This window comes from Centruroides vittatus, unplaced genomic scaffold, assembly GCF_030686945.1.
Source record: "Centruroides vittatus isolate TY-2023 unplaced genomic scaffold, ASM3068694v2 contig_1033, whole genome shotgun sequence".
Taxonomy (NCBI): Eukaryota; Metazoa; Arthropoda; class Arachnida; order Scorpiones; family Buthidae; genus Centruroides; species Centruroides vittatus.
This window is the reverse complement of record NW_027120671.1, coordinates 941,767-967,255: the sequence shown is the minus strand read 5'-3', so window position 1 is coordinate 967,255 and position 25,489 is coordinate 941,767. Positions and strand designations below refer to the sequence as shown.

General features: G+C 31.4%; 1 protein-coding gene across 3 annotated transcripts in view; it reads right to left on the bottom strand.

The window, feature by feature from the left end:
• The window catches only part of LOC136968498 (WD repeat-containing protein 44), a 94,809-nt gene extending 70,001 nt beyond the window's left edge, over nt 1-24,808 (bottom strand). For 2 of the 3 annotated variants that reach the window (XM_067262487.1, XM_067262491.1), the window contains exons 1-2: nt 24,544-24,808; nt 2,356-2,383 (exon numbers count right to left, since the gene is read on the bottom strand). In XM_067262487.1, the coding sequence (XP_067118588.1) occupies nt 2,356-2,383; nt 24,544-24,617 (102 nt within the window). In that variant the 5' untranslated portion in view covers nt 24,618-24,808. The remainder of the gene's footprint in view (nt 1-2,355; nt 2,384-24,543) is intronic. The other variant, XM_067262480.1, reaches the window with a different exon arrangement.
• Between the last annotated feature and the right edge of the window lie 681 nt (nt 24,809-25,489).

Below are 25,489 nucleotides of genomic sequence, written 5' to 3'. Positions count from 1 at the left end.
AGAGAAGAAAGTTAACCTCAAGAAAGAATTACAGTAGAACCTCGATTATCCAGACTAATTGGGGATGAAGGTAGTCTGGATAAAGAAAAATCCGGATAATCGAAAAATAATACTGTACTGTATTTAAATCGTGTTTTGTCGAGCAATAATTGTTTTTAGCTCGAAAGTTTGTATAGCTCGAAAGTTTGTAAAGCTCAAAAGTTTTGTCAAGCAATAATTGTAAATATAATAAAAATATATTAATTTTTAATTAATATATTCGCAAGAGGTCAATTAGTCTGGATAATCGAGGTTCTACTGTAATTCTTTCTTGAGGTTAACTTTCTTCTCTTGCATTATATATTTAATTAAGTTTTGTCAAGCAATAATGCCCTGGTCTTATCAAATTTACGTCTTTTGATATGAATTTAAGTGATAAAGTTAATAGCGAATATGCTCCTTTAGTTGCAGCACATTGAACGTTCGTTCTCATTTATCATCGATATTGAGCGATCGACGTCATAGTTTAAGCGAGGATTATTTGAAATATCTAAGTGTAATTCGTTTTAACTTTTTGAAATAAATAACTGGCAATTTTTTTGGCAAATTTAAGGCAAAAAATTGGCAATTTTCGCTGCGATTTTAGGTACAAAAACTGGCGAAAACTTTCGGCTCTACTCATAATAAACTGTTATCTATGCTTTGACAAGTCCTATTACCAACTATAAAATTAAAAAAAATTGATGTTTGACAATTGCTATAGTGTGAATTGTCATAGATTACTTAATACATTATATTTATAACTATTTTTTTAATTAATATATTTTTATTATATTTACAATTATTTAATATTAATATTACAATTATTATATTTATAACTATAATTATTAACAATAATTAAACATAACAAATAAAAAAATAGCAAATAGAAGAAATTTATTTAACAGTATTTTCTAAACATGATAATACTTTATAAAAAAAATTTCTGGCAGATAAATACATGATAAAGCATTGGTCATAGTAGAGTGGACTAATCTTTAGAAAGTGTCTTTCATTAAGAAAAATTCTAGAGATGAACAAAATAATAATTTAATACTGTAATAATTACCATATAACAATATCCAATCTTTAAAAAGAATAATGCTATAAAACTTAACTTTTAAATCACTTCATCTTATTCTGATAAATTACAGCAAAGTTTAGACAAAGAAAAGTATATTGGCTAAAATATTTGAAATACCACATCAAAATTCATTTATATATACAGTATAAACCAGGGGTGGCCAACAAGTCAATCATGATCGACCGGTCGATCGCCAAGCCAATTTTGGTCGATCACTAGCGATGTCTTGACTTAATGTATTATATTTGTAACTGAACGCAACTGTATGCATGCAGTTATGACTCGACTCATAAGCAGTGAGTGCACTTCATACTGAAACACAGTGTATAAACATAGTATGTATTTCACACTCCCCCTCCCCACTTAGACTATGCCTATGACAACAAGTCGATCGCGACACATTTTTATGATAAAAAGTAGATCTTATGTGCACAAAAGTTGGCCACCCCTGGTATAAACAACCAAGCCCAAACAATAGCTAGAATATTCTAAATTATTAAAAATTTAATTTGTAAGTATTTAATTATTAACATTAGTATAAGATGGCCTAACTGCCAACTTTTAGACCAATTTACTTATTATCAGTAATTATTAATTTTCCAAAATATATACAAGATAATCTGGTATTTTAATGATGAAATAAAACACAACTTGAAACCTAATGAGTGAAGTATACACTGTTCTGCTGTTTAATTTACAAGATTTGGAGGTGTATTAATGATGAAATTTGAAAAGGAAAAGTTTGACTATCAATACAAATAAATACGAAACAGAAATATCTACATTCATCTTAGATATAATATGAAGAATCATAATGTATGAGATAAAACATTTTAAGAGCAGATGGTAAATTTTAATTGCTATTTATATCTCCTAAAATTAAAAACAGACTACTACATGATAGACTAATTTTAGTTTAGTCCTATACATAAGCCTCTAAATATGGGGATATGAAGGTTAAATGTAATACTTATTCTTTGCAACAATTCATAAAAATAGTATCAATAATTTATTTTCTTAAATTAATAATTATTATATAAGCAGTGTAAAGATGACATCAAGGACATTTCTGATCTGTAACACAAACGTGAATGATATTTTTAATAATTATTATTTAAAATTATTTAAGCCAAAATTTTATTATAGTAATTTTATTTTATACTTTTAATTAGATTTCTGTATCGACGATCTATACAAAATTTTATTATAAATATTTACGTAAGAAATAAAATATAAATATTTGTTTAACTTACTATTTTCTCAATATTTTCAACATCTGATCTGAAAAATAAGAATAAATAAATATATATTCTACATAATAAAATTATCAGAAAAACAAAAAAATATAACAGAATCAAATTTGATGAATAGGAAAAAGTATATAAATATAAATTTTTCATATTCTACAAAATAAGAATGAGACATACTTTTTAAATGATTGATAATTACCAATATTTTAATTTGAAAATTTAAATTGTTAGAAAATTGTAAATTGCAATTTATTGAAAGAATGGCATATAATTATTACTTGATCAAGTTAAAAATCAAAATTAAATGTATTATTGTTCGGTAATTTCATAAAATTTTAATAAGTTAAAGAGTGATAATAAAAGAAAACTTTTGTTAAAAATTAAACTGTAAAAATTAAAAATGTATGAAAAAATAAAATGTGATTAACATATACTTAGGTAACATTGATTCCTGATTAGTTTAATATAAATTAGTAATTTCTTTTTATTTAAAGAGTTATAACAATTATTCTTGAAATTTTTGGAGGGGCAAAAACTATTATAAATACAATGCAACTTATCATTTAATATTAACTTAAAACATTTTATTTGAATTATCAGTCATTTAGTTTGTAACGAATCAGTAACTAATAGTTATTGATTATGTTAACCTTTATTAAAAAATAATTTCTTTCTACTTTAATTGTATTTAATTCTTTAATTAATTTACAGTAACTACAGTTTTCTGTTTTTATTAATAAATTGATAAATACAGTCAATGTAATGTTATAATTCTCTGAATATTAAAATAATAAAAAATTAGAAAACATTATGAAATCATGTGTATTTGTATAAATATATCAAAAAGTTTTTTTTAAAATGACAAGATGAGAATCTATATGAAAAACCACACATACACACTGAAACCTGAGTTTAGTAGACATCTATACTTGATTTAACCACTACATCTCAGTTTTTGATTAAAATTGCTGTACTGGGTGTATTATACATCAAAGCCGTTGTTGTGAATAAAAATTTTCTAGGCCATGCCTTATATTTTACAATCCTGGCTGTTATGTATACATAACAAGGGAACGTATTAGAATTGTGTCAAATTTAACCCTCCAAATATTTTGCAATTCTCCACATTTTGAGACCTCCTAAATCCAAAAAAGTAAAAAACACCAACAAAAATATTATATGGATATATGTGTGTGTGCGTTGGCATCTATTTCACTTAATATCTCAGGATGGAGTAAAAATTAAGTATAGATTTTTGGCATGGTGACTTGTATATGAGGGGCACTGATGCTATTAATTTTGGTGATTAAAGGTTGAGGAGTGGGGAGATAAAGGAGAGTAGTGAGTATCTCCAGTAGAGTCAGACTTAATGACAATTTTAGTCATTATTAAAATTTATACTTTTTTTATAAAACTCATCCCTACCCTCAAAATTAAGCTTTCTGTCATTTTATAGTAATTAAAAAACGTTGCTTCAGGCCCCCTCTGTCATTAGGAGCCCCAAAGCTTAAACTTCATTAGTTTCCCACAACTATCATTTCAAAAATACTAATCTTCAGTTCCATCATTTCATAGAATTTCTGTGCCTTGACTTGTTAAATGAGGTTTTCAGTTCCATTTTCAGATAATATTTTAACACTTTCTGCATCAAACATTAGTAAATTAACACTAGTATTTCTTGTATAATGGAAGGCATTACAAAATTAAAGAATTAAAAAAAAAAGCAAGTAATGTCACCTGTCTAGCTTGCAGCATTGTGGTTTCAAGTCTGTTTTAGACCAGATCTTTTCTTCTAGATTTCTTTAAATTAATTTATTTGATTTCATTAATTTCTAATTATTAAATTTAATACAAAATGGTATTTAACATTTCTAGGTCCAAATTACATTAATAAATTATTGTATAAAAATAGTCCTATAATTTTGGTAGTTCTTTGAGTATTTTTCATTTTGTTCTTATTACACAATCTTTCACAAAATAAAACTGTACAAATTATTTAAAAACACCAGGTATTATGAAATACAGTAGAGTCCCACTAGTCCGAACACTGCTAATCCGAACATGTTTTGGTTGGTGAAGAGGAAATTTTCTCAACAAGAGGTCCTCTTAGGGGTGTTTCCCTGTCTCTTTCCTGAGTGAACCACATAAATAAGGCTTCATCAAGCTTGTCAGACATTGAGGGCCTTGTAGTTTGTCGATCTTCAACTGATTTTTCTGAAGTAGAAACAACACTTTCGGGAACCTTTTACCGGTGTTAAACGCAAAACGAAAAATTTCCATTAACGTTTTCGAACTTAGCAGTTCTTCTTCAGACGGTAAAAAACGCAGATCGAATAATGGAACGAGTTGTTTACATCCCCGGTGTTCCTTGATGTATGTAGATATTTACCTTGAAGTAGAAACACAAAACTGCTCAATTTTTGCACTTTTTTTTTCCAGTCAGGTATTGTGGTCTTCCTCACTTCAAACTCTACTGCCAATTTCATTGCACTTTTACCCTTGTAAAGCCTTTTCAAAACACCCAGCTTATCTTTCAACATACATGTTGTGTGTTTCCATTTTGTGGCCATTGTCGCAGCAGACTAAACTAAACTAAAATAATGTAGAGCAAAGAGTACATTCAGCATCCACAATTAAATGTGCTAACTCACACAATAGCCTCAGTCAACTAATTGGAATCCTGGACTGTGTATTAAAAACATTGTTTTTAATATTTAAAATAATTTTAAGGTAAACGATGAAGGCAGGTTGCCATTTCAAAATTACAAAACTTGTTTTTGTTAACTGTTTGGGCATCTATTTAGTATGAATCAGATGAAATAAAGGGTGGGACGCTGACATCATTGATGGTGTTGGATCTATATAAACCAGACCTGTTTTACTGCTTGCTTCTGCATTATTTCAATTATTCAGCTAATCCGAAAATCTGCTAATCCAAACAGGGTTCGGTCCCAATTAGTTCAGACTAGCGGAACTCTACTGTACAGTGGTTAACAAACATAATCCATTCCAACTGTGTTCTCTATCCGATTATCAATTCACCATAGATTTTTATGGGAATTTGATTAATTCATTCTGGAGACCCCAAAAAATAAATAAAAAATTATATAATTTCTTATTATGTTTATTTATGTGTAATAATAAAAATACAAATATACATAGTCTTGCATTTTTATCAGTCATGTTGTTTTTCCATTTGTGGGATATTAAAGAATCTGTCCAATGTCAACTGCTTTTCTCTCTTTTTCAGGATTATTCAAAAGTAATTAATAGCATTGTCATCATATAGATCCCCAAGCCTATTAACCTCAACCTGGTTTGGATGCAATTCTAAAAGCGTTGTTCTGACATCCTCCCACTTCGAAAGATCTTTAATAGCAGATGTCGACATTGATCCTCTTTCGTCTTCCTCTTTTTCAGAAGAAAACACATCTTGTTAGTTCTTCATTCAAGAGTTCTTGGAATTCTTCTGTCGTCAGATCAGTTTCAGATTCCATTATGAGCTCTTCAATGTCATCTTTATTCACCTCCAATTCCATATCTCTAGCAGTTGTCAGAATTTCATCCATAATTTCAGGGACATCATCTCTGTCTTCCTGAATGTAGGAAGGACACAGCTTTCACCAAGCAGAATTCAACTCAACACACTAAAAACCTTTTTTATATCCCAGTATGAATAGCTTTAGATAAAAACTAACGTTTTCGACCAAAACTTGGTCTTTGTCAGGCTATTGACCAGTATAAAAATCAAAACTGGAATTCGAACGTGTTTAAAATTATTTTAAATTCCAAATTATTTAAAAATTGGAAACTAATTTTCGCCGTACATGCTACTGAAGTGATAAAAATATTGTTACATCCCCACAAATAAATAATACAATGTATTTACTGGTGTAGAAATGTTTCTTTTCTTTTTTCTTTTTTGTTAATATGGAGACTCTAGCCTGTTGGCTTTTTTCTCCAAGGCGCACTGCTTAGTTATTAGGCAAAGCGGTTAAATCGGTACACAAAACGTTCCAAGGCTTCCATATGTTGACGGGAAGGCGTGGCGAGTATATGGGAGTTAAGTTGCAAACAATGGACAGGTCCAAGGTTAAGGAACAACCAAATTCTTGGCGGGTCCCCTCATACTGCAGGCAAACTAGCCAATAGTGAGAAGAAGTTTCAGACAAGCCACAGTGGGAACAATCAGGCAAGACGTGCCTGGTTGTAGATCGAGAGTAAAGAAACCCATTCAATGGGGCTGTATCAGTGCGAAGACGGGCCAATAGAGTTTCAGTGTAACGTGACAATGCATGATGATAGATCCAAGGGGAGAAAGGACGGAGATGGTCGCAACCTTTACTCCGGAGAATAGTGGACCAGGTATCAGTGTAAGTACGGATTATCGATTCCCGCAAATTATGGATGAGGTCACGTGCCATGAGAGGTCCACCAGGAGTCGGTGGGAGTGTTATTGCTCACTGTCTGGTCAGCAGCTTTGTTAATATGGATACCGACATGACCCGGAGTCCATCCAATTTCAAGGCGTGTGGGATGTGTACTAATTGTGGCAGCAAGGTCAATAATGACTGCCGGGGAAGAAAAACTGACATTGGCGACAGCCTGGAGAACGGATTTACCGTCCAAAAGGATGGCCATCGAACTGTTAAGACAGGTGCTGATGTGGACAGCCCATTGAATACCGAGAGCTTCCGCACCAAAGACGCTGCAGTTGGAGTGGAGTGACCATGTTTCCTTGACGGTGTGGGCCGGAACAACCACACCGAACGCCGTCCGTAGGTGGGATTTTGAGGCATTGGCCCCAATGAGAGACCAACCCCGCCAGATGGTTGCTTGTAATTCGGCAAACTGAGCACTCGAGGCTGCCGGAGGATCGCTGGAAGAGTTTGGGAAGTCGTCTAGATGTATGTGAGTAGCGACGCTTACAGAGCTCGAGGGCACATGCCTCTGACGGTAAAAGTGAGAGATAGGAAGGCCCTCCTGATGGATCTGGGAGAGAACTCTGGAAGCATAAGGGCTCTGGAAAGGACGCCATCAATAATAGTCTAGACTAGAGGCAGTGTGGAAGATCATGTGTAGAGGACTATAGTGGCCTCTCGAGAGGTGAGTGATGGCGTGCGATATGGCCCTCTGGCACAGTCCAGACTGGAGTGGAATATAGCTGGACTCAGCATACAATGAAAGAAATGTTAGCAACATGCTAGTGTTGTTTACGCTTTTTCTCATAGCACCACCTCCATGCATATGAAATATCGGCGGCATCTTTCGCATTAATACAGTTGCCAGCCAGGCTGGCTTTGTATATTTCCAACTCTTCAAGGTTGCGAAAGTGTTGAACCTGGTCTGACATTTTTACCAATTTGGCCCTATAGAGGTTGGCTTGTATTTCAGGGTCTGTGGCATAGGCAGCTAGGATGGTGGCATGCCTTTGGTTAGTGATATCATACCCGTGTTCCTGCATTCTTTTGCTTAGTGAGCACTTCATGGATCCAATGTATACTAGATCTTGCTGGAATCTGTGGTCTCTGAGAGGAACCATATAGACACCCGGTGCTCAACTTTCCTCTGTCCTGTCTTTGTCATTGCATAACAGCCCATATATTGTGTTAGATCACTTATATGCGATCTTTGTGCCTTTACGGTTAGCAATTTCTTTATAAATGGAACTTAGGTGTTGGTTGTATTGCACCACTGTGCATGATTGGTTGCTATTATGATTATGGGTGTCTACCTGTGTGCTGTGTGTGGCATGCCATTAGTAGATTGGTGTACCTGTGCGATAAATTATGTATCGTGCTTCAATCATACCCGTGCTTTACTGCTATGTTTTCAATGCACTTTAGTTCTGCCACAGTATCTTCCCATCTCCTGGTAGTGCTTATGTGGAGCCAGGCTGCACATTGTACTAATAAATAATATTAATAATAATAATAACAAATAGTATCCTCCCATCTAGTGTGGTGCATGTACGCCTTTCTAGTTAGTGCACGGAATGCAGAGATCTCATAAAAAAAGGGTCCACAGAGTTTGACAGAATAAATATTGGTACGTAGCAAGGTTTGTAATGTATGCTGGATTGCACTCTGTCTGCGTGAAGGCAAAAGTTGACACCTAGGAAATGTGCAGTTGTGTCACACTTCTGCTCCAGTTTGACAGTAAGGCCATACGGGTTGTTGTTCACTGATCCCAACGTAAATGATTTCATGTATTCCATGAAATCATTTACGTTGGGATCAGTCTTCCAAAGAATGCAGACATCATCTACATACCTTTTATAAACTAGGATGTTGGGTAGAAACAGAGGTATGACCTTTTGCTCCAATTGTCGAACAACTAATTCACACAAGTCCTCTGAGATGGGGCTGCCCATAGGTACACCCAGTTTTTGTAAATACATAGAGTTGTTGAAGCAGAAGAATGAGATATAGCATAAGAGGTGTGTTAGCTCTAATACATGCTTACGATGCATACCAGCCCCTTCGCGGCTTAGTAACAGATCCCTGAGTGCACAGAAGCACAGTTATATTTTAATCAAGGGATATAGGGAGACAAAATCAAAGACAGTAATGCATGCAACATCTGTTGCCTTAACTTGTCGTAAACTATCAATTAGATCATTGGAATTCTTGACATTCCAATCATACCCCTGTAAGCATTCAGATATAAAGTTGTGTACAGCATTGTCAAGCATCTTAGTAGGAGATCTGGATTTATCCAAAATGGGTCTCAGGAAAGGTATCAGTTTATGTGTTTTGCGAAAGCAAATAGCCTAGGAGTATCCGGTCCATCCAGTCCATAGGTATGGACCTATGAATCCAATTTGATTACCTAATTCATACAAATTTGAAGAATTCAACTGTCGTTCAGTGACTTCTGACCATGTCTTTTGAATGAGCCGTATAGCTTCAAAAATATCAAATTTTTCTTTCCAAAATGTTTTTAATGTCATCATTGAGGAGAACTGGCATTCAAAACACTGATGAAACAGTGCTCAAATGTACAATTCTTGAAAGCTGCAATAACCTCTTGATCCATTGGTTAAATCAATGAAGAGGTATCCAGAGATAGAAACTGAACTGTCAGCCAGGAAAAGTCTTCTAGCAAATTATCTTCAAGGTCTTTTGGGTTCCTGGTGCATTGACCAATAGTTCTTTTAATGGCAATTCATTGGTCTGAAGGTAATCCTTGACGCTTGGAGCACAAACTTCAAACAGCCATTCTTTGAAAAGAGCCTGTGTGATACATACCCTTTTATTCAATCTCCACATTACTGGCAGTCTTTCTTTAATTATGGAATATTTTTGAATGCTCTAGGGCAGGGATGGCGAACCTTTTTGAGTCCGCATGCCATATTGTAAGCATACTTAGCTTTAAAGATGTTAACGCGTGCCAATGTCTTAGACTTCGATTAATGATATTTAAAGAAATTAAACGAATACGCTTTAGTTCGAATAAATGTAAAAACTCTGATTGAAAAAAAGATGATCAGTGATAAAAAGAAAGGATGATTGAAAAAGACAGAAATCATATGATACATTACGTGCCAGATGATTTCTTTTACGTGCCACAGGTTCGCCATCCCTGCTCTAGGGTTTTCAGAGTGATAGACAAGAAGTAGGATAAGAACTAACATTAGCTCCCAAAAGTAACATTAATCTGTCCTTCATGGGTTTATGCCCAGGAATATTTTTCTCGTCTTTCGTAATGTAGGTACAGTTCGGCATGCGCTTCCAAAATAAACCAGTTTCATCGCAATTGAAAATTTGTTGTGGACAATATCCTTCTTTTTTAATGAATTCTTCAAATTTGAGACAGAACTTCTCAGCTTCTTGTTTATCTGCACTAGAAGACTCACTGTGAATTACCACATGTTTAATTCCAGATCTCCATCTAAACTTTGCAAACCATCTAGTGGTAGCCCTGAATTCTATATCCTCATGTGACAAATGTGGAATTTGTTTCTTTGATTCTTCAAAAATTTCTCTAGCTTTCTCTTGAATGATAGTCATACTAGTTACATATTTTTTCATTTCCCTTTCTTTTATCCAAATTAAAAGTAATCTCTCCATTTTTTCATGGATGGCACATCTTTGTTTCTCAGATGTGATTTTCGTTACTCTTTTAGCTCCTTGAGTCTTCTTAATTATATCTTTCTTAGCTAAGATTGTGCCTACTGTAGACCTGTAGACCATGTCTAAGTGTTGCCACCCGTCTGGTTTTCACCTGGACAGTCTGGTTTTTAATTCATTGTCCAGGTTAACAATTAATTTTGTCTGGGATTTCATAGCAACATGTCAACCTTTTATTTTTTATTTTTTGCATCTCAGCTCTTTAAAGCTAAGTTGTTTCATTTCTTAATTTAAGTTGCTCCTACACAAGTCTCTAAAGCCCTGGTCACACTATGCGATTTCCAGCCGCACAGGCAACTGCAACGGCAACGGCTGTTCCCGTTAACTAGTAATCCCCCCTCGAAAACCGGCGCGACTGCAACCATAACTAGAAACAAAAAGTTTGTTCTACTGGCAACGGTTGCAAATACGCATCCAATCAGAAAATGTCTTTGTGCCACGTCATACTTTGTGTTGTATATTTGTCAACATATCTTGATTATAACATTTGTATTAACTCAGTTTCAAGTACATTTAAATGCTATATTTGATATAAATCAAATCTGAATTTATAAAAGTTATTGTTAGATTTATTTTAAAAAGTTTGATTACTTTTAATAATATACAATTGAATAAAATAAATGCTGATATAAAAGAAAAAATATATCGATTATAAATGAATTAAATCATTCAAGCTTTCCTCTAAACAACACTTACTCTCAGATATTCACTTTTATAAGATTGGTAAATAGCATCCAAAACTTCTGGGATAATGACTGATATCGAATTTTGGGCCACTCTAAATTGATATGCCAAACTATGAAATGTTTTGCCTAAATTATATATAAGTATTGGTATTCATATGGATATATCCCCTATAACCTACAGCATCCAAAAGCCTTAATTCATTCATCAGCTGGTGAAAGCACAATTGTTTAGCTCGTTGATTTTCATTTTGTCAAGTTTTAACCCAGCATGAATGTTTTTTCTTATTTTTCTCTTCGTATATTCTTGCCAGCTCTAACAAAATTATCGCCTTTTTTCTTTTATTCATTCCAGAAAAGGAACTGCTTGCTATTTTAATAAGGAAAGTAGCTAAAATTCTGTAAATACTCTGAAGTAGAAGGTAAAATTTCGGTAAACCCACGAAAGTAGACAAAAACAAGCTACTGTAATTTTATTGGTTTATTATAGGGTCACGTGTTCCGAGTTGCAACATCAACGAACAATGTGTGACCACGAGAAGACGCGTGCGACTCGCGCTTGTTGCAGTTGCCGTTGTTCGCACGGCTGGAAATCGCGTAGTGTGACCAGGGCTTAACTGGTTTAGAACTGTCTTGCAAGTTATTCTTCGCATGATAAAATAACATTGCACATGTGTCAGGGACTTCTGTTAGAACAAACCTGACCTGTTGTCTGGGTCAGTGATTTTGAAAAGGTGGCAATATTAGTCATGTCGAAAAAAAAAATCTGAGGGAAGATTGATGCCAATCCATAGTGAAGGTGATATAAAGAACAAAGAAAACCAAATTTTACAGAAGTCTCATGATTGCAAAAAAATTTGGCCACAACTAATGGCCAACAGTTATATTCTTAGAATGAAAACTTGCCAGTCCATCTTATTCATGTTTCTTTAGAAATGTTGTGACCCTACATGGACTTTCATCTAAATCAGCACCACATTAAAATTATATACTGAGTTTTGAACTATCTACACTTATTTGCTTAGAGTAAACATGTAAAAAATGTGAAAATGAAAAATTCCCTAATAATAAGTCACACCTTCTATACTATTTCCAGCAAAATAGTTTAATAATAGTTAATGAAATTAACATTTTTGGCTACATTAAGTAGCCTGCTTCAGATTTTAACAGTCTGAAATTGAACATCTAAATAAAATACAAATTTGGAACATTGCCAATGTTCTTATGATGTCATTATTTTCAAATTATATTTTCTATAAACCTTAGCCTGTACAAAGAAATTAACATTGCAAGTAAATAAAATTTTTTACTAAAACAAACTGAATGAAACAAATATTCAGTAGAAATTTATGTGAAAGCAAATAGTATTTCAGTAATAATACACATTTATTTGTAGTAGTTGCGACAAGGTTAATCACCTGCTTGTAAGGATACTGGTAAAGTATACAACTGACTCACTGACTCACAAAAAAAACCTTTGAATATCTAGTACAATATTTAATTGAAAAAAACGAACGTTTTCAACCTTATTCAGTCTTCATCAGGTTTCAAACGCTGGGATTCGAAGAACAGTTGTGCGTAACGATTTAAAATTTTTAGAACTATTTTTGGAACGTTTCCAATCTTGTGTATAAAACCGTTGTGCGCATGCATTGCATTGGATGCATGTAGCACGCATAGTGCAAACGAAAGAATATAATTATTCTATACACAAATAAAGGGATGGAAATATATGTTAAATAGAGCTGTGGGGTCTTCTCCTTCGTAACAGAACTTCCAAGCTTGAGAAATATTAAATCGCATCCTTGGAATTGATGCAGTTAGTATGTAATCTGGCTTTGTATATTTCTAGAGTTTCTAGCAATCATATGTGATCCACGCGGTGCGAGAGTCTGATCATTGTGGCATTGTGAAGGTCAGCTCTTATGCCCGGGGTCAAGGCATAAGTGGATAGGGCAGTGGTGTCTTTGTTTTGATCAATGTTAACCTTGTTTTCTGGCAACATGCAGTGCAAAAACTGAAATATTTTCAGAATGTGTTAAAAAAGTTCGAAACAGATGTTGTTTACTTGGGCAAGCAAGGAAAAAAAAGAACTGGAAGTACCAAGGGTCCAGGATGTTTTGGTGCTGGTCTACCATCTGTCATGATGAATACAAATACAGTCAATATTAACATTTAAATAAATACATTAATTTAATTTTTGATAACTTTTTCTCTACATTTAAAATAAATCTGTTGATTCATGCTTTATAATTAAACGATATGATTATTTTATATAAAGTGTAAAGGTTGCCAAACATAAATAGCAATTAACATTAAAAATTAATAGACAAAGTTATAGAAAATCATAACAATTTAACACAGGAAATATAAAAAACTTTAAGGATCAACACAAAATTTTTTAGTATCTAGAAAATATTAGTGGAGAAGTTATTAATAGGCTTTTGAATAACCATAATTTGTTGTCATAAAAATTTTCTCAAAAAAAAAAAAATGTTATGCAAAAGTATGCAAGCAAATAATTACAAATTTGCATCAATATTTTCATTTATATAACTAACTATACTTTTTTTTTCTACTTTTATCAAATATTGAAGAGAAAATTAAAATATAATCAACCAACAACCAAATTAATTGGGCAGAAATTATGCTACAAATATTAATTAATAATACAGTTTTAAATTCTTCTATGACTGTGTTATGTAAACACATAAATAAACACTCTTAAAAACCTTTTAACCACAGCCATTTTTTACTATTCTCCTAACGTTTTTGGTTATTTTTAATAACCTTTTTCAAGAACGGGTTCAAAATTATATTAATTTGCTTGATTTGATGATAAATATTTGAAAAGAAGATATATTTTTAGTAAGTACTTACTAAAGAAATTCTAAACTTCAAATTTATTTCTATTAATTACAATGCTTTTTTTATATGTAATCAAAATATTGAATAAAAAAATTATTGCTTGATAAATTATTTACATTTTTGATGACATAGGGTAGATGTACCAGTTTTGGCCAGTGTACCAGTTCTGGCCAGAAAACAAATTTAACTTAAAAATATAATCACCACATATTCAAATCTGTCCAATAAAACAAACTTTTATTGTTAACTATTCACACAGTTAACAATAAAAGTTTGTTTCATTTGTGATTATATTTTTAAGTTAAATTTGTTTTTTGGCCAGAACTGGTACTACACTGGCCAAAACTGGTACATCTACCCTAATAATAATAATAATAATAATATCTTTAATCAATAACTTTTCAAAATTACAATATAAGCTTTTATTTAATTTTCATCTAGGAAAAATTTCATAATCTATTAGATTGTCTGGAAAATTTATAGTGATTTTTAATATATGACAATTGAAAATGATGAAGGATGTCAAGGCTATTAAAAATATATATCTGTATATATAAAATTACATGTCCTGAATGACTGATTCATCATTGCCCAGAGCAAACCACTGAACATAGAGGTGAAATTTGGTACACAGTTAGGGTACGTCATGAAAATGCACACTAAGAAGGAATTTTTGGAAATTCCCCTGCAGGGGAGAGGAAGATGATTAAGGCTTAACCTGAGGAACGGCTTCTGCTGTACTATTTTAAATGCAATTTTTGTTTTTGATAGTAATAACTTAATTTCCAAACGTACAATATTTACCAAATTATCCAGATCATTTGCTGGAGCAACGCTGGGCTCATTTGCTAGCTTACCATTTGGTTCTAGTCATTTGGTACTTTAGTTCATAATCATGATCTAGTCCATAATCATGAATAAAGGTTCATTTTATATTCATATTCACAACCAAAAATCAAGAGTTAGAGTTGGAAATTGATCCTTGATTGTAAATAAGGCTGTTGGTGATCAGAGGTTGGAAAAATCAAATAAAATGTAATGAAAACATAAGCCTTTTTCATTTATTTTACCGGGTGAATTTAGGCATAATGCTTTACTTGAGCACACCTGGTATAATATTTTTATATTACAATAAAATTTTTAAATAAAACATCGTACTTTAAAAGTCTCTTATGGAAATCATTTGCTATAATATATGTGAGGTTTAGATGAATAACATTCCTAAACTGTTAAGATAATAAATTTATGAGGGGTTGCGGGGGAGACAAGGAGAACGAGGGAGAGAGTTGAGTAAGGAGAGAAGAGAGGCAAGACGACAGTTGGTGACGGCGCGAAAGAAAGAAAGGACGAAAAAGACATTACGAAGGTGCAAACATTATTGTTCTATCAAGATGGTTATGACAGTTACAAACACTGGAAGATTATTGTCATTTCTAGTTCTCTATTTCTATTACCTATTCCTACATATATATACATACATATAATGAAATGTGACATTGAAACATGTCCATTACAAACCTTTGTTAGGAACTTTTAAATTGCATTTAATTTGTGTCTTTGTAAAGCAAACAATAAGCAAACAAGATGTATTTTTGACATTTAATGCTTTTCTTTTTTAGAAAAGCAAGAACACTGTACAAGCAACAAATGAAATATGTGGCACAAATGGCAACATTGTTGTTACTGAATCAACAGTTGACAAATGATTTGCTATTTTTAAAGTGGGTGATTCTAACCTAGAGGATGCTCCAAGCTTGGGAAGACTTGATACAAACAAAAACATCTGAGATGTAAAAAAATTACATCAAGTAAAAATTTATGACAATTTAGACAACGATCAAGATTTTTCTTAGCATCTTTTCTTTAGTAAAGATAAGCTTGGCACTTGGAAGCAGTACCCACAAGATTTTTACCTGTATTACTGTTTTCTATATTTTGCCTCCAAGCACCAAGGATATGTTTACCAAAGAAAAACTCCTAAGAAAAAGTTTTATTGTAATCTAAATTGTCATAAATTTTTACTTGGTGTAATTTTTATACATCTCAGATGTTTTTGTTTGGATATCAATTGCTTTTGTTTAATATTTGTATTATTACATCAAGACATAAGATGATGATGTATGATTTGGTTGGCACTCGGCAACTGAACTCACCTCAAACCAAATGTGCTGTCAACCAAACACTTTTAATATTCATTTCAATCAATCATCGACCAACACTTTCGATATGCCATTTAGAAAAATCATTATAAAAAGTTTTAATTGGCATAAATTTGGCTTTGGTAATTCTAAATAACAATTTGAATAAAATTCATTTATTTCCATGAAATTTTATCATTATAAGCATAAAATTATGCCATAAAACTGAATTAGCTCTATGAGAAACTCTTGTGAACTTTGACCTATTGACCAGAAGTCTTGCAAGCACCTCACTCATAACAAGAAAGGCTTAAGTTTAAAATTTGAGCTTTTCAGACCCAGTAGTTTTTCTCTACGAGCCTCTGCAGTGCCAGATGAAGAAAAAAGGGAAGGAGAAGAAGGAGAATAAAATATAGCTTTTTTGGCAATTTTTGCACTTTTCAATTGCTGAATTTTCTTGCTGAAATTTGCTGAAACTTTTCAAATGTGGAATGCTATGACATTTAAATATCACACAATTTGACTGAAAAGAGCTTATTGGATTGGATTTCTGTTTGTGATTCACTTCTAAAATGTGAGAAAAAGGATCCATTTCTGAAACAAATAACAACAGGTGATAGAAAGTGGATCATCTGAAAACAATCATGGGGAAAGCAAACTAATCCACTGTTAACCATTCTTAAGATTATTCTTTGTCAAAAGTGGTCATGCTATGAGTCGGGCGGAACTGAAAGATAAATGTGTACTATGAGTTCCTTCCATAAAACCAATCAAACAATTCTAGTAAGCATGGTTCTCAAGTGACTGTAGACGGCAATATCCATGAAACATCCAAAATTGGTCAACAAGAAAGGCATCGTGTTTTGCCACGACAATGGCAGACTGCCTATCTCTTTGAAAATGCAACAAAAATGAGCAATTATTTATTGTGACATCATCACAATGCCAGACTGCAATTTTTAATCATATTTTTAATTTATTTAATTTAAAATATATTCTCTCCATGTCAAATTAGTAGTAACTTGCCCCTGTACATCATACTTTTCCTTCAAAAATAGAGTCATGCCAGTTATCTATCTAATACCTTTCAGAGGAAAATTTTTGAATTGAAATAACATGACTTCCAGTTTTCGCCAGAAGTTCACACATAGTTAATCAGGATTCCTGCCCCTAAGGTTTCCATATCTGATCTCGTCTTTCATCTATCTAACTCCATTTTTGAGATTAAGGACTGACAACAATGGGAATTTATAGGTCTACAATTTTTTTCAAATTGCAGTCCAATTATTGGAGTATGGATGGGATATTTTACTATGCCTATCATAATTCACACAACTCTTCAATGTTAGATTATCACCTATTCAATCCATGCAGAATTCCTTTCATGGTAAGAACTTCAAAAATATAGAAGTCTGCAAAAATCAAATAAGCCTAGAATGGTTTTGCTCTAAAAAAAATGGGACAGTTCTTTCAACATGGAATTATGAAACTGCCAAATAGTTAGAGAGGTTAAAATTTGAACATTTAATAATCAGATATATATAGCATAAATTTGTTAGTTGTTATAAGATTTACAATGATCAAAAGCTCCTACCAAAAGTCTATTTTAATATATTATACTTTTTCATGCTTCTTTGGAAAATTTTTATCTAGTTGTTATTTAACAGTTAAAAGTTATTAAATATAAAATGAGTAACTTAAAAATTAACACTCTCTTGTATATTTGCATAAACTTCATTAATGAATTCTGAGAATAAATTTTTATCAACACTTTTTAAAATAATTTGACAAGTAAGATTTAAATCTGATTGAATAAATACAAATTTTTAACATTAAATTATTATTTTAATTAATTTTTAATTATTATTAATCATTACTCTATATTGCTGTATAGTAGTAATTATGTATAATCAATTAATGAAATGTAATACTCATTATATGCAAACTTACTAATGTATATACAAATTTAAACTGTTTAAGGTAAAATCTTCCATCATTGTTTTATAAAATTATTAAGACACAACAAGATAATTACAGCAATAATTTAATAACTCTTACTTGTAATACTAACAGTGAAAGATTAAAGAAATATTTTAAAAAGATAAACAGTTATTTATTAGAATTATCAAATTTAAGATTCTACAATAAAGTGATGTAAGACATTAAAACAAATTATGAATAAAAAGAAAAGTTGTTTCTATCATGATTCTCTTTAAGCTTTATAAATACATAACTGCACAGCAATTTTTAAGAATTTTAAATAAAAAAATAAATTTCATAACGATTGTGCAATTCATTTTTTCGTTGTGCAATTCAGAGTGCGGCAATTCTGATAACAAATATTAACATTTTTGTAATCCTTAGTCATAATAAATATCAGCTTTCTCTTTAACAATGTTCACTCTTACTAGTTAGCTGTACAGTTGTTTCTTACACACTTGACTCTATCTGAACGACAGTTTGTTTGTTCAGAGCAACCTATTTGCTAATCAAAAGACATCTTAATTTGTGCATCTGCTTTCTCAGTTTAGAGGGAGCATTAGCCTCTATATAGTTTAGAGATCAATTCATGAATAATTATTTTCTGAGAGTTAACAAGAAACTAATATGCCATTACATTACATGTAATAATTTGATAAATTATTACATATAAAACAAGACAAACATATTTATTTTATTTTGATATTTTAACTATAGATTTCATTATTTGAGTTCTAAAGACTACTCAATACTCATATATTATACTATAAATTTCTATTTTATAGTTTTTATTAGAATAAGGTCATACATTAAAAATATGATCCAATCAGGAATAAAGAAAATTCGAAAATTGCATACTAAATATGCTAATTCACTGAAATGTGAAGAACTGTGATTATACTGTTCTAAATCTTTGATATTCATACAGACACCTCACAACTTCTGCTTATAAATCTTGATTATGTGCTGTGTTGTGGGATGTGACCATCCTTGAACCAACAAAACAAGCTAGAACAATATTGGTCCAATTGGTTCTTGCATTGTAGTGATGTTTGTATAGCCTCTGAGAGAAATTTAACCTTATGCTCATGTAACTTACATAGGCCATATTTACATTTACTCCTGTAAAACTATTTTTTAACATAGTATTATATTCTAGACAGGTACAGAACAGGTGAGTAAACAATACTGGTTAAAAAGTTTTGCAGAAGTGAATATAGTCTACATAGAGTATATAACCTGCATAAAATTTCATAAAACATCATACTTTGGACATGCAAACAGAGAAAGCAAGTATAAATTATTACAAATCATCAAAAGGGTAAAACTGATGGGAAAAGGCAACATAGAAGACCTAGGATGTTATAGATTAATAACATACACGAATGGATGGGAATACATTGGGAATACATAGGATACAAAAACTAGTAGACGAGGCAAAGAGGAGAGCTCTCTAGTAATGGCAATGAAACGTTCAGGAAATTGAACATGGTACAAAGAAGAAATTTCTACCAGAAGCTATACAAACATTGTTACAATTCAAAGACCAGCTAGACAAATACTGCACTAGCCTATTTTGCCAGCTTAAAGGATGCAGAAATCTGGTGGAATGAGATCAAAGTCATTAGAAACAATGTTTCCAGCAAACACCACAACAGAATGTATCAAGATTTGTAAGTAGAAGTTGTGAGGTGCCTGTGTGAATGCTAAAGATATGAAATCTACTCCAAGCTTTTAAAGTTTATATTAGCGAAGTTACGGCCGAAGTTTTCAATATGAAAACGTGTACATTGGACATTCAGCGCTATCTTCCTGTAAGCCTATAAGTTTGACAATGGCATTTGGAATGTCAGTGGAACATGCTCAACATTCCAAATGCCATTGTCAAACTTATAGGCTTACAGGAAGATAGCGCTGAATGTCCAACGTACATGTTTTCACATTGAAAACATTGACCACAACCTCTCTATTAATGTACTAACTGAAGCAAGTCTTAATATTGTGTATTTCAACCTGTATTTTATATTTGGCTTTACCTGATTTGTATTTTATTTTATTTTTACTTTTCTAGCTCTATTATAGGATAATGGCACAGGTAGTCGACCTTTTAACACTGTTTTGTACTTTGATATTTTTTATTACAATGTGTACAATTATTTTTATGATGAAAAGCAAAATTTATATATGAAAATAAAGTTTGTTCTGTACTTGTCATAAGGGAAAAGCATTTTTTTTATTAGACCTTTGTTTATATTACGAAAAATATAATTTAATCATGGGCTGTTCATCCAGTAGTTAACCAGCAAGTTGCATGATCATTTAAGGAAATCAGCAACTGAGTTTTCCTTCATTGAGAACCTCACAAATTTGGCAACTATGAAAGGATAAGCAAGCTCAATAATAGGCATTTTGTAGAAAGCACATACCTGAAACACAGAGGCCTTGTTATCTAGTAAAGACCTAATGTCGACTACCAGAAAGAGTCGTTACATAACTCTGGATATCTTCTGTTTCGAAGTTAAGACAATGAAGAAAATATACATTTATCCAGAGTTATGTAACGACATGTAAATGAAGGAAATTGGAATACTCAGAACCACCACTAGAGGGCCAGACCAGTTATAAATATGTTAAGGACTTGATGGTATGGTAAGAAGATTATACTTCCGTTTTTAATGTGAAAACGTCAGATCCTCCATAGAAAGGCTGACGTTGATATCGTTTTAACCATGTGAATTTTCTACTTACTGTTTGTTTTTTTGTGAAGTTTATCTTCATGTATTTTTAGCTGTTACTTCTGTGGTTGGTGTAAAAAATGGATTAAAACATAGACTTGAAAATGTATATTTTCTTCATTGTCTTAACTTCGTACCAGAAAGAGTGTTGCATATTAATTTTTCCCATCATCGTAGTGAGGCAACCTGTTATTCTTATAGTCATTGAGAATGAGATTTTCTTATGATGCTTCTTGTGAAGATGGCTTGCCTAAACCTGCTCTGGTGGACTAATTATGTATGGATTTTGGCTTACATAGTCAACTACCAGAAGCAGTTGACAATAGGCACCCCTACTCTATATAACAGAAGGAAAGTATGGCAATAGGTCAAAAAATGATCCTCCCCAATATTGTTACATTCCAATATTACTTGGACTCAGGGGACCTTGAAACATCAAGAAATGCAAAACACTTTGGAATTTTTTTTTGTGTGTATGGATGTCCAATCAAAAAAAACCTCTTCAGCATCCAGTAAAACATGGAAGATGAAACAAATCACAATCATTTTTGGATTCCACCTGATTCCAGCTTCAGGTTGAAATAGTTTGTATCTAATTGAAATGCATCAAACAGAATAGTTGCCATGTTTTACTGAATACTGAAGAGGTTCTGTGATTAGATGTTAATATATTTCTAGTAATAGAGAAGTACATTTTTGCAGGGATTTTTGTATATTAGGGGATCAATGCTATTAAATTTTGGTGGTTAAAGGTTGATTGGGTGGTGAGATAAATGAATGTCATGTGTCATATCTCAAATAAGATCAGATTTAAATGACGATTTTCCTGTTATTAGCATTTACAACTGTTTATAAAATCCATCCCTACCCTCAAAATTAAGCTTTTTGTCATTTTATAATAATCAAAGTATAAAAAGTTTTTTTGTAAAATATCATAACAGATGAGGCCCCACACAATTTTAAAATGTTGCCAGGAAAGTTAAACAACTTGTTGCTGGAATTTATTTACTTCCTATTTGGTTATATTAATATTTATTAGCATGTATATATTATTTCATGTGCATTTATTAGTATAAGTATTTGAGATGCTTGTTTTATTTATCTATTTGTATTCAGATTTTAATTTGAATTTTTTGTGTTTCTGTTCCTTTACAGTTAACTACTTGAACACTCAGTACATTTTGTTCCGTAATGGTCCTGATGTTGATCTTTAAAAGAGATCAAAAATGTTTGACAGTTAACTTAATTTCACTGTTTTAGTGTGTTTATTATTAATTAATAATTCATTACCAAAGATTTATAATAGACATAAAAAAATCTGAAATAATTTCATATAATTAAATTAACATTTATGATTTTTTTTAGTATAATATTCTATTGAGCAGGATAGATCTGCATTTATGTTTATGCTTCCATTAAACATTTATTTGCACAAAGTAATAAATTTTTATACAAGAATAATAAAATAAACTAAATTTTTAAATAAAAACTTGAAAATAGCATTAACATGCCAACAGAAATAAAAATTAAAATTAATATTTGTTTTACATAAAGTATGAAAAAAAATATGTCTTCAATTAAAATTTTGTGTATATAAATTTTTATTCAAATATATAATAAAACTAGAAAAGACCTTCACTCAAAATCAGTAATATTCAAACTGTTTTATGCAAAATCTTGTTAAGTAATATTTTTAGGAGCCTTACAATCGTACTTAAAATTATAATAAAATTTTCCTATTTCAAAAATATAGAAAATTATCTTGAAAAATTTTCTAAAATTATTTTTGTAAACAAATTTAAATTGTAGTAACATTTCATATTCAGACATTTTAAAAGCAAGAATAATAAAAATTATAAATAAAAAAATTTATTTTTATTAATTTTTTCTACTAAATGTCTATAGAATTTCACAAAATTCAAATTCAACAAGAATTAGTTTAGGAAAACTGAAAGTTTAAAAACTATTGACTTAAAGCACTGTTAGAATTTCCTTTTATGCAGTACCAGTTTGAGCTGTTGAAATTCTGCATAATTTGTGCCATATCCCAAATACAGCACAGATAATTGCCCAGACAGTTACATAAATTATTTACAATTAACAGAAAAACATTAAATGTATTTGCAACAGTTTACTTATGTATTTATACAAAATTTCAACAGTAAAAATTATCAGAATTATCCATGCATGCATACAAGGATTAATCTAACTATTCACCATCTGAAAAAAAAAAAAAAACAAATTCATATATGAAGAGTTCAGTTGTAAAAGATAGTAAGTGCCATTTCCAATATGTTATAATGCATGCTAATGGATAAACAGCAATGTATTTCAATTTAAATATTATATTTACTTTACGGTAATTATTTATAAGCCATACACCAACGTTTTTTCTCTTAATTTTATTTACAACAGAGACATACATGCTAGATATGTCCAACACACAGAATATTTGAGGGGCCACTCATTTAAAAAACTCTATAAACAAAAATGTCATAGGACTACTTACTGACTCTGCACCATTCCAGCCACCATTGCTTAAGCTTGTTTTTTTATAAACCAACAAAATATGCTTTAAATACCACACAAAATGAAAAGTAGTTAGAAAAGAATTAACATAAACATACTTTCTATGATTGACTTCTAAAAATGTTAAAGGGCCTCACACAGAGTTCAGGCTTAAGGCCTTGAAATGCTTAAATTCAGCCCTGTCCCACACAAAATTATTGACATTCTAAACTTTAAGGAAAAATCCTTTAAAATTGACGGCATAACTTGTTCATATAAAGCTGTACAATCGGGAAACTTTGCCAATTCTCAACAGTTGAATCCCCTCTTTCGATCGGTTATATTTATGAGCTTCTCCGAATTCTGATTTCTAAATAATCATCTATTTTTCATGTAGAAATAGACAAAAACCTATATTGGGTTTCCGCAAGGCTTTTTTGTTTATAGTTTTTTAAATGAGTTGCCCCTCAAATATTCTATGTGTTTTGGACATGTTTAGCATGTATGTCTTTGTTGTAAATAAAATTAAGAGAGAAAACGTTGGTGTATGGCTTATAAACAACAATTACCAAATTCCAAGTAAAAATAATAATAATCAATGTAAATAAGCCACTTATATTCATTAATTATCTTTAACGTAACTATTTTTATATCTTCTTTATTCTATAAATATCACAGATGCCTAAAAATAAAAAATTAATGCTTCAAAAAATGTAGGAAATATATATTTATATTTCCTACATTTTTTGAAGCATTAATTTTTTCTTATTCTTCCTTAACCAAAACTTCCTCAACATAAATTTTTTAATCAAGACAATTATTCAGTTCTTTTTCAATGTTTACAGCCAAATTTTTAGAAATGTAAACAACATTATCAATATTAAATTCATATAGTCAATACACATAAATCTCACAAGTTTTCTCAAACACAAAACTCCTAAAAACAAACATGACTCGTCGCGTCGCGTCGCGCCGCGCCGCATCGCGAACTGACGCGATCTACACCAATGCGAAATTCAGGAAGAAGCAGTTATATTACTGACGTATCATATTTACACAAGTCCATTTTGAACTTTATTATATCTTATATTCAATTAAACAGTCAACAAAACCTTATTTTACATCATATATTTAGAAAAGAACTCACTTGATTGACTTAACGGGAGTTAAAGGTTTCTCTTCAGCGTCATAAAATTCTTCAACGTCGCTCTCAGACGACATTATTTTGATCGACGAATTCTTGCTATATATTTTAAAAAAAAAAAAAAACTAATCTATGCAAATTTTAATGTTTATAAAGAAAATTACACTCATTTTAAACGTATAATACGTCAGCGAGTAGCCATCTTAATAACCCACATTAGGGTCAATTCGTAGATATTCACTCATGTTCCACATCGTATCGTATCAAACAAACTTGCAAAATTGAAGATAAGACTTTTGAATTGATTTTGTCGACGAAAAAAATAATTATTATATAATTAAATTACGAAATAATTTATTTTATATTAATATAAATAATTAATTATAAATTATTATTATAGTAATCAGGATAAATGAAATAATTAGGGGAGAAATATATATATATATATATATATAAATTTTGAGTTAATATTTATTCGAAAGAATATTATTTAATGAATATATAAATAATATTATTTAAAATTTCCGAGGTTTTTTCGACCCGACCGGATTCGATTCTGGTCCCCCAGAGCGGTAGGCCGCCACCTTGACCGCTCGGCCATCCGGTCAAACTGTATCGACAATAACGATGTGAAAGTGTGCTGCTTCGACTAAGAGGGAGGACTTTTTTTTGGAGGATTTGGACTTTTTTTATGTAAATAATTGACAAAACATAATAATATTTTTTAATAATCTAATTATAATAAGAAAATTAAAACGCCTTTTGATTCTAATAAAGAAAAATTTAGGTACAGTATTCTTATTGAGGATGACCGAGACGGAAAGTGTCGGCTTATCGCTCTGGAACACAAGTTCGGGTCCTTGACTACTTTTTTGGAAATTTTAATAAGTCATTTAATCCAAATACATATATCAGATCCGTCTTTTATTATCCAGCCACTACTATTGTA